This window comes from Montipora foliosa, chromosome 5 (assembly GCF_036669935.1).
Source record: "Montipora foliosa isolate CH-2021 chromosome 5, ASM3666993v2, whole genome shotgun sequence".
Classification (NCBI taxonomy): Eukaryota; Metazoa; Cnidaria; class Anthozoa; order Scleractinia; family Acroporidae; genus Montipora; species Montipora foliosa.
Window position 1 is genome coordinate 28,614,419 of NC_090873.1, and position 17,500 is coordinate 28,631,918.

General features: G+C 40.1%; 1 protein-coding gene across 5 annotated transcripts in view; it reads right to left on the reverse strand.

The window, feature by feature from the left end:
- Positions 1 to 631: 631 nt before the first annotated feature.
- Positions 632 to 17,500, reverse strand: part of LOC138003881 (tetratricopeptide repeat protein 28-like) — a 250,699-nt gene continuing 233,830 nt past the window's right edge. For 4 of the 5 annotated variants that reach the window (XM_068850165.1, XM_068850164.1, XM_068850162.1 and 1 more), the window contains 2 exons: positions 2,892 to 6,753; positions 632 to 2,401 (listed from right to left, as the gene is read on the reverse strand). In XM_068850165.1, coding sequence (XP_068706266.1) covers positions 2,382 to 2,401; positions 2,892 to 6,705 — 3,834 coding nt within the window. In that variant the 5' untranslated portion in view covers positions 6,706 to 6,753 and the 3' untranslated portion in view covers positions 632 to 2,381. The remainder of the gene's footprint in view (positions 2,402 to 2,891; positions 6,754 to 17,500) is intronic. The other variant, XR_011123685.1, reaches the window with a different exon arrangement.

A 17,500-nucleotide genomic window follows, 5' to 3' on the forward strand; every position in this document is an offset into this window, starting at 1 on the left:
GGAAATACAAGTCACCTTACAGCCTAATTTTTATGGATGGAAAGCTTAACTATCATAGATTTGTGCTATAAAAAAACCACTTTAAGTAAGACCTATTTGAAGAGAAATAACGATTTTTCCAAAAGTGTTGAAAATTACACATTGGCGAGAAGATACGAATTTTATGTTCTCGTGGCAAGAACAATATCTCACCAGTTCGCTTCGCTCACTCGTGAGATATTGTTCTTGCCACTCGAACATAAAATTCATATCTTCTCGCCACCGTGTAATATCCTCTATGTAAAAACTAGCGATAAAAAGCTAAACTGCCGACGTTTAGGCGCTCTCATGACGCCATTATCAAGGAGTTGGAAATGAACATGCGAGTTCATAACCGTCAACACTAATAGGCCACTTCGGAAAATACCATAATACTCTTTGTTTGTCCTCCAAATTTTGCATAAGCATTGTTTCCAGTTTCCCTTGGGACTTACAGTGGTCCCAAGAGAAAACAAAAACAATTCTTATGCAAAATTTGGGGGGGACAAACAAATAGTATTATGGTATTTTCCGAAGTGGCCTATTTCCATCCCTCAAACTGACATTGGACATTTCGTAACGCATTATGCCATGTTAATATTGCCATGTTAATATTGACAGGCTTACCGCTCTAAAAAGAATGAAAACAAGCAGAATGACAGCTTTAGTTCAACAAGAAATAGCGTTTCTAAGCTATGCCGCACTGATCTACAGTATTTAGGTCTAAAAACGCCGTTGAAGACGGTTAACTTTCAATTGTTTTGCTAGGTACTATTATGTCAATACTCTAAAAAATTCGACTTTCAGAAAACTTGTCTCGTTGGTCTAGTGGATATCGGAAACTGCAAGGTGAAGCCATCGATCCGGGTTCAACTCTTTGCCTCGCCTATTTTGAATCTTCTCAGCTTGTTTAAAATCTTTGTTTCGTTGAAGTAGATTTGAAGTCTAAAGTAGACTGTATGTCGTATAAGTTGAATAAAAAGGAAAATGTCAGTTTGAGGGATGGAAAGAAGTGATGACCGTTCATAACAGGTACAAAATACTCCCAATTTGCATAAGTGGAGGAGAGCTAAACAAAGACTTTAGCTCGGATTGAATCTGTTTGCACGTTCAGCCGTGGTCGACGTGACTATGATAGTGGAGAAGTAGACCAGTACTGATAGGCTTCACACAGACCTTACTCTCGATTTGGGGTGCTCGGTTTAGGAGGTGGGTGCCCATCCTGCTGTCAGTTTTAACATGGAGAAAGGATGGAATGCTTCCCTTTTAATACCTTTGTCAACTCGAGAGTTACTGACCAACGTTTGCAATGGTGCGAAATGGTATGAAATGACATGACTCGGGTAGTCATACCATTTTTAAAATTCAAAGCATTTCCACAAGTATATGCATAGGCAAAGTCCCACCTCCCCAGGGGTTTAAAATGCACACAATTAATTAAGAGATCAGGCAACGTTTGCACCACACCTTTTTACCTTCTAGAAGTTTTAAGAAATCGCCCATTTCATTGAATTATTTTGCATTGGTCCAGTCCCTCTGTGACAAAATATCACAAAATCAACATGTACATAATTAAAGTAAAGAACTTTCCATTTATTTCGTACTAGGCCCTAGCAAGAGTCCTTCACCCAAGAGTTAGATTTACCCAAATTGTCCTAGTCCTCATCAGCGTCAGAAAAGTGTCTGTTTTTGAACGAATTTTTGCGGGAACATAAAGAATAAACAAATCGACTAACTCAATGTTGTGCCTGATTCAAACCCTTTGGGAATAAAGCGTTTTGTTCCAGGAATTTCCATATCATTTAAATGTGAGTGCTACATTAAAATTTTTGTAATTTCCAAACATTTCTACTTCCTAGGTTTTTTTTTAGGTTATAGACATTTGCCTCCCGAAACAATTAATTTGCTTATTTAGCTTTGGCCAACCTTACAGAAACACAGAAAATACACATCCCCCGAGACTGTCACTTAATGATATTGTAAATGGAAAGTTGGTATAGCAAGCTAAAGAGTATACATTGTCACCTGAGAAACATACCGCAAAAGCTTGGAGTTATTTTCAAGGACCAAAATAACACGACGGCTAGATCCTCAGTTATGGAAACAAACCGTTTTGCCAAGTCCCTGATTTCTATCAAGTGATTAACTAATCCTGGAACAGATGCTTACAAAACAAGGCACAAATGTAGGGACTTGGAAAGTATCTTCATACTACTGAAATCTCATGGTACTTTAACTATAATTACCATGATATCTTGTGTCTGACTGCTACTGAGGTATCAATGATTGAATTGTTTTCAATAACTCATATAATCGAAGAAAGGAGAATAACATATCGACGTGTCACAGTCCAAGTAAGTTTTTCACGTTTTGGACATCGTTTCTGAAAAAACAAAACAAGGAAGAAAGAAACAAGTAGTGGGTTAAATGGCAATAACGAATTTCGTCCTGATTGACAAGTAAATAATATAACAATTATCTTAATTCATTCATTTAACTGTTTGTGCTAGAGTTAATAGCAACAATTCGTATTCACTGTTACTTTAGCATGTAGACTTGAAGACCTCAATAACTCACTTCACTTGACATAAGCAATCGACAATTACCGATCAGTTTCACAGTCAGTCCATCATAACACGGGCTCAAACAGCTACCTATCTGCAGGAAGCTGAAGTAGCTGACTTGGTGAATGCAGACATTATTTAATTCAGGTATTAGCCAAAGCAGTTCGAGTAAAAATAACCACTCTGGCAATAGTTTTTAAGCCATTTCTCTGTGAAGAACATACCTGCTCCTTTCGACAACTTCCTGATTAAAAACATGTACAAAGTACAGCGATTCAGTCATTAAAGTTATATTTAAATAGCACTTACCATTGTTTTTGTGTTCGAGCTCCCCAAATTCAAAGGTGGCATCATCACCAATGAGCACAAATGGCGCCCAGTATTTTATGGCCGAATAATTCTTTGTCTCCTGAAGAGATTTCATAGCATGGTGAAGAGCTGTACTTGCACTTTTTCTATCTGCCAAGTGTTGGTAGAAACTCTTCATGAACATGAAGGTTGCCTCATCGTCGATTGCCCAGAGTGACACCAGAACAGACCGGGCACCAGCACACAGGAAAGCCCTGGCTATTCCCACAATACCCTCAGATTTTACCTCTCCCTGGCCACTATGACAGCAACTAAGCACAACCAGTCTTGCCTGAAGGCGAACTGCTTGAACATCGCTCAACGATAACATGTAATCTTCTTCTTCAGGGATCTGGGATGTGCGTTCGGGATTTGGGGCCAAAGCAATTTCTCCAGATCCGTCATCCCCATGTGCAGCAATGTGGATTAAGGCAACTGACTTCATTCTTTTCAGCACCTCAGCTTTGGTGGCATTTTTTCCTGTAAGAGGCACGGTCTGCAGAAGTTCTCCAATTATATCCACCTCTTTTTTCGCACACGGCAGCTGTCCATACATGGGTTCGCCAGTGCCGTAAGTGACTTCGCTCAAGCACGGATCGCCTACAAGCAGCGCTTCATTCTTACTTTGGAAGTCGACAGGTGCCATAGTGATCAATTTTAAAGCAGTCAGCGAGGGAATTGCACGGATCCTGACAGAGTCACTCAGTGCAGAAAAAGGAGCCAGGCAAAAGTGTCCATCAGGAACAAACACTAAGTCATCACCCTGGATCAAGTCTGCTATAGGACTGACTAAGACATCATACAAAGGCTGCAAAGAGTGCACAGAGAAGCTCAAGGACTGAACAGTTTCTTCAACAACTTCCCTAATGCTCAAGAAGTCACTGCATTGTCTGTCGAGCGAACGATTCTCACATCGTACAATGGTCCCGGCATTGATCTGTTTAAAAGTACTTTCTATCAGAGACTTAGCACTTCCATTTTCGATTTTCTTTTGTCTAAAATTTATCCCGATATCATGTGTTAGCAACCAGAAGCTGATCGTGTTCCCTTCAAGTGCTGTGAAAACAGTTTGTGAAGGTAGATCTGTCATAACCAAAGAGATAGTTATCTTTGTCATAGGTTTCTCATCAACGCTGTATTGCATCTTTAAAATGTCTGCCAAAGCCTGTGCTCGTCCTTGCTCAGCAGCATACAAAGCTTCATCAACCTCTCCATTCTTCAAGAGTGCTGTCCACAGAGCGGTGTACGCATACCCCTTTGTGTCACGAAAGCTTATTTTTAATGCATCCTCTGACCAAAGAAGACGCCTAACTTCATCGAAATAATAAATGCTTAGGCGATAGTAATTAAGAGCTTTGTTCAAAGAGCGAAAACATTCATGAACAAGACCAATATAATAACATGCCATTCCCAGCCCTATTGGGTCCTCTGTTTCCTTGCAAATACTAAGATGTTGATGGTGGTACTCTATGGCTTGCTTGAAATTACCAAGAATTTGATAAGCGTTGCCGAGATTGCCATAGGCTCCTCCTTCTCCGGCCCTGTCCCCTACCTCTTTCGCAATACTAAGATGTTGATGGTGGTACTCTATGGCTTGCTTGAAATTACCAAGACTTTGATAAGCGTTGCCGAGATTGCCATAGGCTCCTCCTTCTCCGGCCCTGTTCCCTACCTCTTTCGCAATACTAAGATGTTGATGGTGGTACTCTATGGCTTGCTTGAAATTACCAAGACTTTGATAAGCGTTGCCGAGATTGCAATAGGCTGTTCCTTCTCCGGCCCTGTCCCCTACCTCTTCCGCAATACTTAGATGTTGATGGTGGTACTCTATGGCTTGCTTGAAATTACCAAGACTTTGATAAGCGTTGCCCAGATTGCTATAGGCTCTTCCTTTTCCAACGCTGTCTCCTACCTCTTTTGCAATACTAAGATCTTGATGGTGGTACTCTATGGCTTGCTTGAAATTACCAAGACTTTTATAAGCATTGCCGAGATTGCCATGGGCTTTTCCTTCTCCGGCCCTGTCCCCTACCTCTTTCGCAATGCTAAGATCTTGATGGTGGTACTCTATGGCTTGCTTGAAATTACCAAGACTGTCATAAGCGTTGCCTAGATTGCAATAAGCTCTTCCTTCACCGGCCCTGTCCCCTACCCCTTTCGCAATACTTAGATGTTGATGGTGGTACTCTATGGCTTGCTTGAAATTACCAAGACTGTCATAAGCGTTGCCTAGATTGCAATAAGCTCTTCCTTCACTGGCCCTGTCCCCTACCTCTTTCGCAATACTTAGATGTTGATGGTGGTACTCTATGGCTTGCTTGAAATTACCAAGACTTTGATAAGCGATGCCTAGATTGCCATAGGCTTTTCCTTCTCCGGCCCTGTCCTCTACCTCTTTCGCAATACTAAGATGTTGATGGTGGTACCCTATTGCTTCCTTTAAATTACCAAGATTGTCATAAGCGTTGCCGAGATTGCAATAAGCTCTTCCTTCACCAGCCCTGTCCCCTACCTCTTTCGCAATACTTAGATGTTGATAGTGGTACTCTATGGCTTGCTTGAAATTACCAAGACTTTGATAAGCGTTGCCCAGATTGCCATAGGCTCCTCCTTCTCCGGCCCTGTCCCCTACCTCTTTCGCAATACTAAGATGTTTATGGTGGTACTCTATGGCTTGCTTGAAATTACCAAGACTATCATAAGTGTTGCCGAGATTGCAATAAGCTCTTCCTTCTCCGTCCCTGTCCCCTACCTCTTTTGCAATACCAAGATGTTGATGGTGGTATTCTATGGCTTGCTTGAAATTACCAAGACTTCGATAAGCGTTGCCGAGATTGCAATAAGCTCTGCCTTTACCAGCCCTGTCTCCTACCTCTTTCGCAATACTAAGACGTTGATGGTGGTACTCTATGGCTTGCTTGAAATTACCAAGACTTTGATAAGCGTTGCCGAGATTGCCATAGGCTCTTCCTTGTCCGGCCCTGTCCCCTACCTCTTTCGCAATACTAAGATGTTGATGGTGGTACTCTATAGCTTGCTTGAAATTACCAAGACTTCGATAAGCGTTGCCGAGATTGCAATAAGCTCTTCCTTCTCCGACCCTGTCCCCTTCCTCTTTTGCAATACTAAGATGTTGATGGTGGTACTCTATGGCTTGCTGGAAATTACCAAGACTTCGATAAGAGTTGCCGAGATTGCAATAAGCTCTGCCTTCACCAGCCCTGTCTCCTACCTCTTTTGCAATACTAAGACGTTGATGGTGGTACTCTATGGCTTGCTTGAAATTACCAAGACTTTGACAAGCATTGCCGAGATTGCCATAGGCTCCTCCTTCTCCGGTCCTGTGCCCTACCTCTTTCGCAATACTAAGATGTTGATGGTGGTACTCTATGGCTTGCTTGAAATTACCAAGACTTCGATAAGCGTTGCCGAGATTGCCATAGGCTCCTCCTTCTGCAGCCCTGTCCCCTACCTCTTTCGCAATACTAAGATCTTGATGGTGGTACTCTATGGCTTGCTTGAAATTACCAAGACTTTTATAAGCATTGCCGAGATTGCTATAGGCTTTTCCTTCTCCAGCCCTGAAATCCACTTCCTTAAAAATGGCTAATGCTTCTGTGTAATTTTTTATGGCCTGATTAAAGTCAGCTGTGCCCTGATAGTATCTACCAAGATTGAAATAAGCCAAACCCTCGCCTTGTCTGTCTCCCTCCTTTCTTGCAACGCTAAGCTCTTGCATATGCCGCTCCAAAACGTCCAACTTTCTATCCACCATTGTTGATAATAAAAAGCAGGAAGTTTTTCTTAGAAATCTGGGGTGTACCTAGAAGATAAATAAACGAAAACACAATAGGTTCAATTCTCTGAGTACAGGATGCTAAACTGGCATGATTAATTGAAAAGTGAAGGAATAACTATCTTAAGCCAGTATTTCGAAAGAAAAATGCCTTTCTTCATAAGGGTTTCCCAAGGAATGATTTCGGCTAATGGAGACAGTTGTTACAGAATAAATACTTGGGCATTTAACAGACTAAGAGCGTTTTATACAATAATAATCACAGAACATTAAAAACAGAAATTCTATTATGTAAATGAGGGAAAAACAGCCTATAGAAAAGCGATGGCATCCCATTTCATCTTTCTTGTCGAAAGCTAATTAAAAGCTCTTAAGATATGCTTCGCTGGCAGGAAATTTGCTGCCGGTATGTAGCTGACACCAAAAAGACAGGAGGGGGTGCCATTAAGAGTGTAATATTCAATTTTCTGCAATTGACGTCAAACTCATATATTTTTATTTCAAATGAATGAAGGGGTAGTTTCTAAAGAAACTGTGGTGCTGCGTCGGTGGGGAAGTAGTATACAAAAATTTGGTTTTATCAACGGAGTTGATAATGTAAATTGGCCACCGTACAGAGATTCTAAAAGCTGACGTTTCGAGCGTTAGCCCTTCGTCAGAGCGAATCAAGGGATTATGGGTTACGTGTAGTTTTTATAGTAGAGTAGGAGCTACGCTATTGGTGGTAACATGGCAACGTGAAAAATAGGAATATATTAGTTAAATGAAAAGCGTTCGTTAATACCGTGAGGATTAAGGGTGCCGATTTGAAAGATGAATTTTTGTTCCAGATTCTTGCGGCTTTCCGTCGTACCTAGATGTAGGGAAAGGCCGCAGATAGCCATGTGTTTTTTGGAGTGGTTAGGCAGATTAAAATGGCGAGGATGCATCCAAGCCAGTCGCTCGCCATTTTAATCTGCCTAACCATTCCAAAAAACACACGGCTATCTGCGGCCTTTCCCTACATCTAGGTACGACGGAAAGCCGCAAGAATCTGGAACAAAAATTCATCTTTCAAATCGGCACCCTTAATCCTCACGGTATTAACGAACGCTTTTCATTTAACTAATATATTCCTATTTTTCACGTTGCCATGTTACCACCAATAGCGCAGCTCCTACTCTACTATAAAAACTACACGTAACCCATAATCCCTTGATTCGCTCTGACGAAGGGCTAACGCTCGAAACGTCAGCTTTTAGAATCTCTGTACGGTGGCCAATTTACATTATCAACTCCGTTGATAAAACCAAATTTTTGTATATTTTTATTTCAGGTCTAAATCTATTCAATGTCAGAATTGCTTGTTTTGTGTCACAATTTTTTTTGTCTGGATACCTGATTACTCCATGTATTTTGATCCATGAACTTTGAATGAGCTAATTGAACGGCTCACACGTTTCCATTGAGAAAGGCTGCTCGTCAGGACAGAATTGGCCGTTTTTATACTAGAGATGCATAATCCGGCCATTCAAATGATGCCTTTCCCTCTTTTTCTCCATAAGCCAAAATCATTCCTTGGGAAACCCCGATGAAGAAAGGCATTTTGTTTCGAAATTTTGGCTTAAGATAGTTATTCCTTCATTGCTCAATTAATCTTGCTGTGCCAGTTTAGCATCCTGTAGTCAGGGCATTGAACCTATTGTGTTTTCGTATTTCTCGGCATTGTTTAAAAAAGTAGGTACGCAATACGTACATGTGGGTAGCCACTTAGACACTGTACTACCAATGGAGTCTTAAGTATGCTGTTCATTTTCATTTGGGTTCTAACCATTCACTATACTAGCTCTCTACGACCTTCATTGGCTTCCCATTGCCTATCGAATCAGGTTAAAGATTTAGATAAATTCATGGATAAGTGTTATCTTATCTTAGTGACGTGAATAAGGTTGAAGTTGGCTCGGGTGGAGAGGGGGAAGATGGCAATGGTAAGGTTTGATATACGCAAGCTGCAAAGTGAAGAGATCAGGAAGAGATACAACACTGAGGTGAATAACAGGTTTGACGTGCTAGGAGATATAGAAGATCCGGAGGAAGAGCACGATAACCTTTTAGAGGCGTACAGAGGTGCCGCAGAGAAAGTTATCGGGAGGTCAAAAAAGCAGAGCAAGTCATGGATAGGAGACAAGACATGGAAAAAAGTCAAGGAGAGGAAAGACGTAAAACTTAAAATGGAAGGTGCTAGATCAGAGCGATTAAAGCAGAGATGGAGGGAGGAGTATAAGGTGAAAGACAAGGAAGTGAAACAGAGTGCGAGAGAGGATAAAAGGAATTGGTTGGAGGAGAAAGCTGCAGCAGCGGAAAAGGCTGCTGAGAATGGTAGAAATAGGGAGCTGTACAATATGACCAAGGCAATAGTAGGGGAACATAAGAGACAGGAAGTAGGCGTGAGAAACAAGCAAGGAGAGCTTAAGACAGAAGCGCGAGAAAAACTGCAGAGATGAGTAGAGCACTTTAATGAAATATTAAACAGAGATGACCCAACCAATCCAGTTGAAGAATATAGTAGAGAAGAAACAGGCGAGATCGAGGAAATTGACCTAGGAAGATGGAGGGTACAAGAGGTTAAGAACGCATTAAAGAATACAAAGGCAGGAAAAGCAGCAGGGGTAGATGAAGTGGGTCCGGACCTACTAAGAGCTGACATGGAAGGCATGGCAAGTAGACTGGCTAAATGTTATAATAGGCTTTGGGAGGTTGAGAGGTGGCCGAAGGTATGGAAGAAGGGACTTACTGTTAAGATATTCAAGAAAGGTGACTTCCGCGATTGTAACAACTGGAGAGCGGTGACTTTACTACCCATCATTAGTAAGGTATTCTGTAGGATGATGCTAGAGAGGATTAGGATAGGTATAGACAAGAAGCTTCGTAAGGAACAGGCTGGGTTCAGAGTAAAGAGAAGCACAACTGAACAGATCTTTGTATTGAGAAACATCTTAGAGCAGGCAAATGAGTGGAGGGTACGCCTATACATACACTTTGTGGACTTTGAGAAAGCCTTTGATTCGATACACAGAGAAACCTTATGGAATATCTTGGGGAGTTATGGCATACCAAGCAAGATGGTGAGAGTGATTGCAGGCGTTTATGAGGGCTTCGAGTGCGCAGTCATTGATGGAAGTGAAACATCAGACTGGTTCAAGATCAAGTCCGGTGTTAAACAGGGATGTGTGATGTCAGGATTCTTGTTCTTACTGGCCCTGGATTGGATCATGAAAAGGGCAACAGCAGATAAGAGAAGAGGGGTACGATGGAATTTCACAGCAGTTCTGGAGGATTTAGAATTTGCAGACGACATCGCCTTGCTGTCATCCAAGTTAAATGACTTGCATGAGAAGACTGGGAGACTGACAGAGGAAGCAGCCAGAGTGGGCCTTAAACTAAATGCGAGAAAGTGTAAAACACTAAGGACGGAGTATGCCAGCAACAGGGAGAAGATTGCGGTGAATGGCGAGGAAGTGGAGGATGTTGGGGAGTTCCCATACCTGGGAGCTACCGTGGGCAAAGAGGGTGGGGGCAGTAGAGACATTAGGAACAGGCTTCAGAAGGCCCGTGGTGTGTTTCAGAGGCTAGGGAAGGTATGGGCAGCCAGAGGAGTAGGAAGAGGAACCAAGATATGCCTATTCCAGACCTTAGTTTGACCAGTCCTGTTATATGGTTGCGAAAATTGGAAGATCGCAAAGGCTGATGAATGAAGACTGAACAGTTTCCAGTACCAATGCCTGAGACGGATACTGAGAATCAGATGGCAGCAAAGAATATCAAACAACAGAGTAGTGGAAATGGCAGTAATCAACAACATAAGCTGCGAGATAAGACGGAGAAGGTGGAATTGGCTGAGGCTCGTACTTAGGAGAGAAGATAAGAATGATTGTTTCACAGCTTTGGGATGGATGCCGGAGGGTCGAAGGGAGAGAGGGAGACCAAGGACCACTTGGAGAAGGACGTTCAAGAAGGAGAGAGACAAAGCAGGGTGGAAGAGTTGGAATGTGGCCAAGGCAGCGGCGCAAAACAGAGAGTATTGGGCAAAGAGCGTGACGGCCTTATGCGCCTACTGGCGCAAAGAGAAATGATGATGATGATGAGTGACGTGATTACGCTTGGACCTATCCTCTATTTATTGTATACTGCACCATAAGCTGACTTATTTCGACACCATAACTTGCAATTTCACCTCTATGCTGACGACAATACACAACTTTACGTTTCCTTTTCAACAAATAATGACCTGGAACTGACTGAAGCTGTTGTGAACGTATCGAGCTATGCCTGTGGCTTTAGGTTGCTGACCGATACGGAAATCGTTACTATCGCTGCCACCATAGAATCTTATTTTTGGATTTTTGGATCCTACAACACTGTTGGGAGTCTCATTCCTTTGGGAGTTTGTCATGGGTGCATGCTTCTCTGCAGTGTTTTTAGGGTCCATTTATTGTAGCTGGGTATTCTGCTTTTGACATATAAGTCTGTAATAGGTAGTATCTGCGGATTTCGCAAAGTGATTTTCTGCTCAACATCTTAATTCTAGTGATTTCATTTAAAGCTTATCCACACGTTCGAGCAAAAGCCTAGCCTCTGTATCCAGAGAAGAATCCAACACTTTATAACTTCTCAAGTGTGCCTTGATGTCCTTATCACATTTTGCTATTATTACGCATTGAACGTTTGCTGGATTGTCAGAACTTGGGCCACAAATTCCCCCAACAAACTCAGAATAGAACCGCACGCAGTCATAATGGTCTGTGTGCTTTGTCCTTATCTCTTGCGTGACAGCTCTGACGACACAATCACGGCACAACTCACGAAAGTCACGAAGCGTTCGACTGGTTCGATGGTTGTTTGAGGGCTTCGAGGAAAATCCAAGCAGCGTATGCTTATATAAAGGGGGATACCTTTCTTTGTTTGTTTTGCAGGTATGTTCGCAAAGTGAATTAAGGAAACTTGTTTGCGTAAAATATGGAATGGAATGAATCTTGCTAGTATGCAAATTTTTAGGTCAGTTATTTTAGTTACCGGATATGTCACTCTTAAACCAAGACAATTAAATTTCAATGACACCTTCCCCTTGACCTACAGTACTTCCAGTCAATTCACGTTGTATTGTGTCAGTAAACCTAGAGTCTCGAATTGTTTAGTGAATAAATCTAGATTAGCGTGTGTGATTTCAATATACCTCACCTCCGCTTTGGTGGTAAAAGGTCGACTTTTGTTGACAAACACCATGTTGAAATTGGGCCTCAAAATTCCTCTGTTTCATTTACCCAAAAAGTTTATCGAATTTAATTGCAGCGGAAACATTGCTTATTCCGGTGAATATAGTCTCGTTTGAGAAAGCCATGTACCAAAACGCTTTTCGACGGTCGAATTTTGCACAAATTTGCCACTCTCCTTGCAAAATGAATTTCAAGCTTTCTGCTAAGTTCTGGAAATTTCTGGAAATTTCTAGAATGTGACAGCTTTATTCGAGTCAAATTCCAGCTTTTATTCCAGAAATTGTTTTCCAGTTTTTGCAAGTTTTGGGTTCTTTCAAAAGCTGGAATTAGCTTGAATTTCATACATCTATCAGGTGCTGCCAGAAAATGACAGTTTTTTGGAGTCTTCATTTCTTGCAGGAAACTGGAAATAAACTAGCAATAGTCTACAGCTTGTTAACAATTTTAACATTTCTCAAATGAAACAAACGTTTAGTTTATTACAGTGTCTATTCTATAAATTCATTTCTTTTCAGATAAAAACTTAAAGACATGTTTAGCATGCAGTTTCTTATTATGTATAAAATTTAAGAAGTAAGAAAATTCCCTTGTAGAACCAGATATATGTAAACGCTATGTAAAGTTTATCATAACTATGTTGAGCTATATAAAGGCTATTTACTGCTCCTTACCTGCTATGTAATAACCATGTAACTTGCTACATTACATAGTTCAGTCTGTGTAAAGCATATGCCATTACTACTGCAATACTATTTAAAGGTCACATAGCTCTCTGAAATAGCTTATGAATGTTTCTTTCGAGTTAATACATTTACTTAGCTTACGCAATGTCCTTTAAAGGCTCCAAACTTTGAACATAAAAGCACTCTGTACACGGAGAAATGAAAAAGAAAGCTTTTATTCCGATCAATCAACAGATTTACCTTGTTTGATGCTCTCTGAGTCTCATAATCGGCCTTATTCCAAAAGGAACATGATGCATTACTCTCGAAAATTACACACTCCAAGTCAGCACTTAATCCTTTCAATAAACTCCAGTATCTTTCGAATCTTGCTCCGTAGAAAGATTGTCATCCTCCGCCATCTTGGATAACACGTGAGAGACCGGACTGGGAACTAGTGAGTCCTTTTCGTTTTGGTCAGCAGTCAGCAGTAACCAGTCCAGCTCTTAGGGCCGATTTACACGGTACGATTTTTGTCGCATGCAACAAGCTCACGACAGGCCTACGACATGACTTACGATTGTCGCAGCGTTTTAAAACATGTTTTAAAATGCTACGATATTTTTTCTGACTTACACAACAATCGTAAATCATGTCGTGGGCCTGTCGTAAGCCGTTGTCGCATGCGACAAAAATCGTACCGTGTAAATCAGATTTTGCAGACAGAGCGCAAAAACCGCTGATTGGCTAGAGAATAATGACGGATAATGACGTAAAATGGCTTTGCTCGCGTAACTGCGCCTGCGCAAACTCTAGAGATTCGAAGTGATCGAATGAAAAGTCGAAGTGAAGAATAACACTCTAGCATTTGTCAAATTTTGTGAAAAGTTTGATGACTCATACCCTGGGTGCCAGAGGAATTTTTTTTTCAAGGTCGGAGAGAACACTCAGCGCTTCCAAATCAACGGTCGAGGACACACGATTGAAACAAGCTGTTTGTAAGGCTTCGTATATAATTTACTTTGCAAGTCTGCATGTCAAGTAGCAATGCGTCCTCTTGTATCAGTTTGTTGGTTTTGGCTACTCTGAATTTTCTTGACATGGAGTGTTGGTCTGCCCCCAGATTATTTAAAAATCTTACAGAAACCAGCGAACTGGCAACGAAATTCTTCTTTGTTCTCTGGAACTACAGGAGCAACTTGTTTTTGATGGACGAAAGGTTTTTGGTTCGAGCTTCCATATTTTGAAAATAAGTTTGTCCGGCCGTTGTTATTGAGGACTCTAACGCGGTCATACAACTTTGATCGTATAAAATCGTCCACTGGGTTTCTTGCTGCTGATGAACTGTGAGTGAACTTCAGCCACAAAGTTGAATTTTCTTAACACCTGGGATTTACAATTTCCACGTCACATAACCTTGACTGTTGACTGTCATCGATCTGTGCGAGGTTTTTGCTGCTGTTCCTCGCAAATATTTTTGCAGAAACCATTCCAGGAAACCTGCATCAAAGCGTCTTCCACTCAGTGTGTGTGCAACATTGTCCTGATCAGTTGTGGAACAGCCCAGAAAAGTACATTACTGTAACAGAGTAACCATATTGGTCAAGTTTTTCACATAAATGTAAGTTTGCAAAACGGCTACAAAAACACATGTGCAGCAAAACTTTGGAAGCATGCAAACACTTCAGGTACATTATATAATAATAATAATAATACTAATACTACTACTACTACTACTACTACTACTACTACTACTACTAATAATAATAATAATAATAATAATAATAATAATAATAATAATAATAATAAAGCCTTTCAGCTTTAGTTTGATGTGTACCCCTGACTGAAAATTCTTTAACACTAAAAATTAGTATGAACACCAAATAATAATTATTAACAATTATTATTCGCCGAAGGCAAGGTGAATATCGGTTAATGAAAACCGAGATGAAGTTGAGGTTTTTATTCACTAATATTCATAGAGTCTAAAGGAATATCGGAAACAATAATTTAAATTTGCCTGACAATAGAAGCAACTCAATTTCTTAGTAAATGATGACATCATGCAAATTGCCTATTACATAGTTGATTATTTGAATAATACACATTTTCTTTAAAACAATTAATTTATTCGTCTGTCACCTCAACAAAACAGCTTGTGGACATTTTGAAAAACCGCTTAGGTGATTATCATGTAATAATAATCATCTCAATGACAACCAATCAGTGCAGAGAACTTTCAGTAATTATACTAATAAGCATATAATTCCTGTAGCACAAGACAATAATGAACAATGATAGTATTATAATTCCATGAGTGCATGTTGATATGAGATCAACCAATCAATCATATCCAAGGATTATTGTTTTATTAAATTTTCATTTGATTCTTAACACTTGGACGAATTTAAAGCCAATCAGTTTCCAGTGTGGTAACACTTGACGCAATCAGTTTCCACATTATGTCATACTGTATAAGAGCTGTTAACTGAGAGTGAGTGAACCAATCAGAAAGCTAAAAACACAGTATCAGTGGTTCAAAATTTAATAATGTACATGTAAGGTATTATCTTTCCCCTTGTGCTTACACTGTCATTATTTACTTTCTGTGTAATGGTTTTATCATTGATTTTGTTTGTAGGAAATGGTAGCCATACCTGATTTATAAAGAAACTGAAGTTGTGCAGTAGTACAGCAACTACTTTTAGTCTCTGCAGATTAGCTTTCTTGGTTCACGGAAAAAAACCCTTTTCATTATTGTAAATACATTGTAGAATCATGGAAGATATTTTCAAACAGGCCTGGAGAATGTTCACCGCCAAAATTTCCCATTTTGTCTGGATCATATAAGTTCTTTCCTCCTTTTGTTTAGTGGTTGAGTAGACTAGTGACTTGTGAAATTGTATGGTGCACAAAGAGAGCTAAATGCAGTGTCTCCTTTAGTTGTAAAACATATATTAAAGAAACACAAATAGTATTGTCATTGTTGTTGAGTAATGTTAGGATTTAGTACTGCCAGTGGTATTACAAGTGTCTCTTTTGAGTGGATTCCCCAATTTTCTGCTAACTAGTCCCAAACAGATATATATATATACATGTGGAGAACAAATTTGGGAAAATGAAAGGAAAAAATACTAAACATTCATCAGTTGATTATTACAATACACTATTTGTTTTGTTCATTATTTACACTAGAAAGAAAATTAACTCCCATAAGAGTTTAGTCTGTGATAAGGAAAAGTTTGCTCTGACTAAAACCTACATTGGAAATTTAGGCATTTGGGGTACTTTTTCACAGAGTTACATGTGCATGGTATCAATTTTTATGTCAGTCCAATATGTTTCTTGAAAACTGTGTTGTCTCTATAACTTTGTCCTTGTTTGTGAAGCATGACGTGTGTTATGTTGAGTAATAATTATTTTTGTTATATACCTGTTTTCTCCCCCAGCAGCGCATGCTCTCATTGGTTATTTCAAGGTCAAATGGCATGTAACAATAAAACTGTTTCCGGTCAAAAGTCTCTGAGCGGGCAACAGTGCAAAATCTATGACGCCAGAGGGTAACAGTGCACTGTTGCCCGCATATGTTGACCGACGACCGCCATTGCTGTTCCCGTTGCACGTTTTTCTGTTTGTGCTACATAACAAATCACTTAATTACTGGTCTCTCAGGAAACAGTGCATTTTGTTTCCCTCGTCTGCACCTCAGGGGAACATTGACATCTTTAGGGAAACAAAATGAACTGTTTCCCTCGGGACCAGTCATTAAGTGTTTACTGTTGGGATAATGGCAAAATTATTGACCTTGGGTGTTCGGTGACACAGCTACATTGTAAAGCATAACCATTATGAAAATGATATCTGTTTTACCTTATTACAGTCAGCTAACTTTTTGGTGTGGTTTTACTCACAGGTCCTGTAATAGGCCAAATGCAATTTGTTACCTGGTATTTTAGGCAATGAGAAATTCATGGAGTTGTGCATCATGTTCAATGCAAAAATTTGGTTTTATCAACGGAGTTGATAATGTAAATTGGCCACCGTACAGAGATTCTAAAAGAACAGCTTTTAGCTTTTAGAATCTCTGTACGGTGGCCAATTTACATTATCAACTCCGTTGATAAAACCAAATTTTTGCATTGAACATGAAATAAAACCAAATTTTTGTATACTACTTCCCCACCAACGCAGCACCATAGTTTCTTTAGAAACTACCCCTTCATTCATGTTCAATGCAGTTTGTTCTGTGCATGTAGATAATATTATGAAATGAAACATGTTTAGTGTGTTACTGATTACAGCCAACCCACCAGAGGCTGTGGTGCTCAATATAATGCTAAGCAGTGTATTGCTTTCAGCGGTGTGTGTGTGTGTGTGTCTTTTCAGCTCCTGCTTTTGATCCTTGAGGGTTTTCTACCTGTCTGACTAATTCTGTGTAACTTAGTGCTTCAGTTCTCTTGGCAGATATTTGGCACTTACAAAGAAGGAGGTGTAGAATCTATATTGAGGGGTAGGGGAAATTTCATTCAGTGCAGACTGTTATTGCAAAGTACATTGAAATGTATTCATCCATGTAGCAGGTGGCCCTCGCATATAATTTTCTAGTGTGGTGAACTGTTTTGCTGGTGTCGAAAGCCAAAAAAAGTGCTTTGCACATTGAACTAGAGCACCTTTGCTGACATTTTCACTCTCTAAACGGAAAAAATACAGCTTACTTTGGTTGAATTAACTTAACTCGCCCTTTGCAAAGAGTCGCATAAACTTGAAAAAGCACACAATCCCCCAGCAGTCAGTTGTGGCAGTTGACATATTTTATTTTTCTAAGTTACACAAAACATAACAATGAACGTTGTTAGAGGG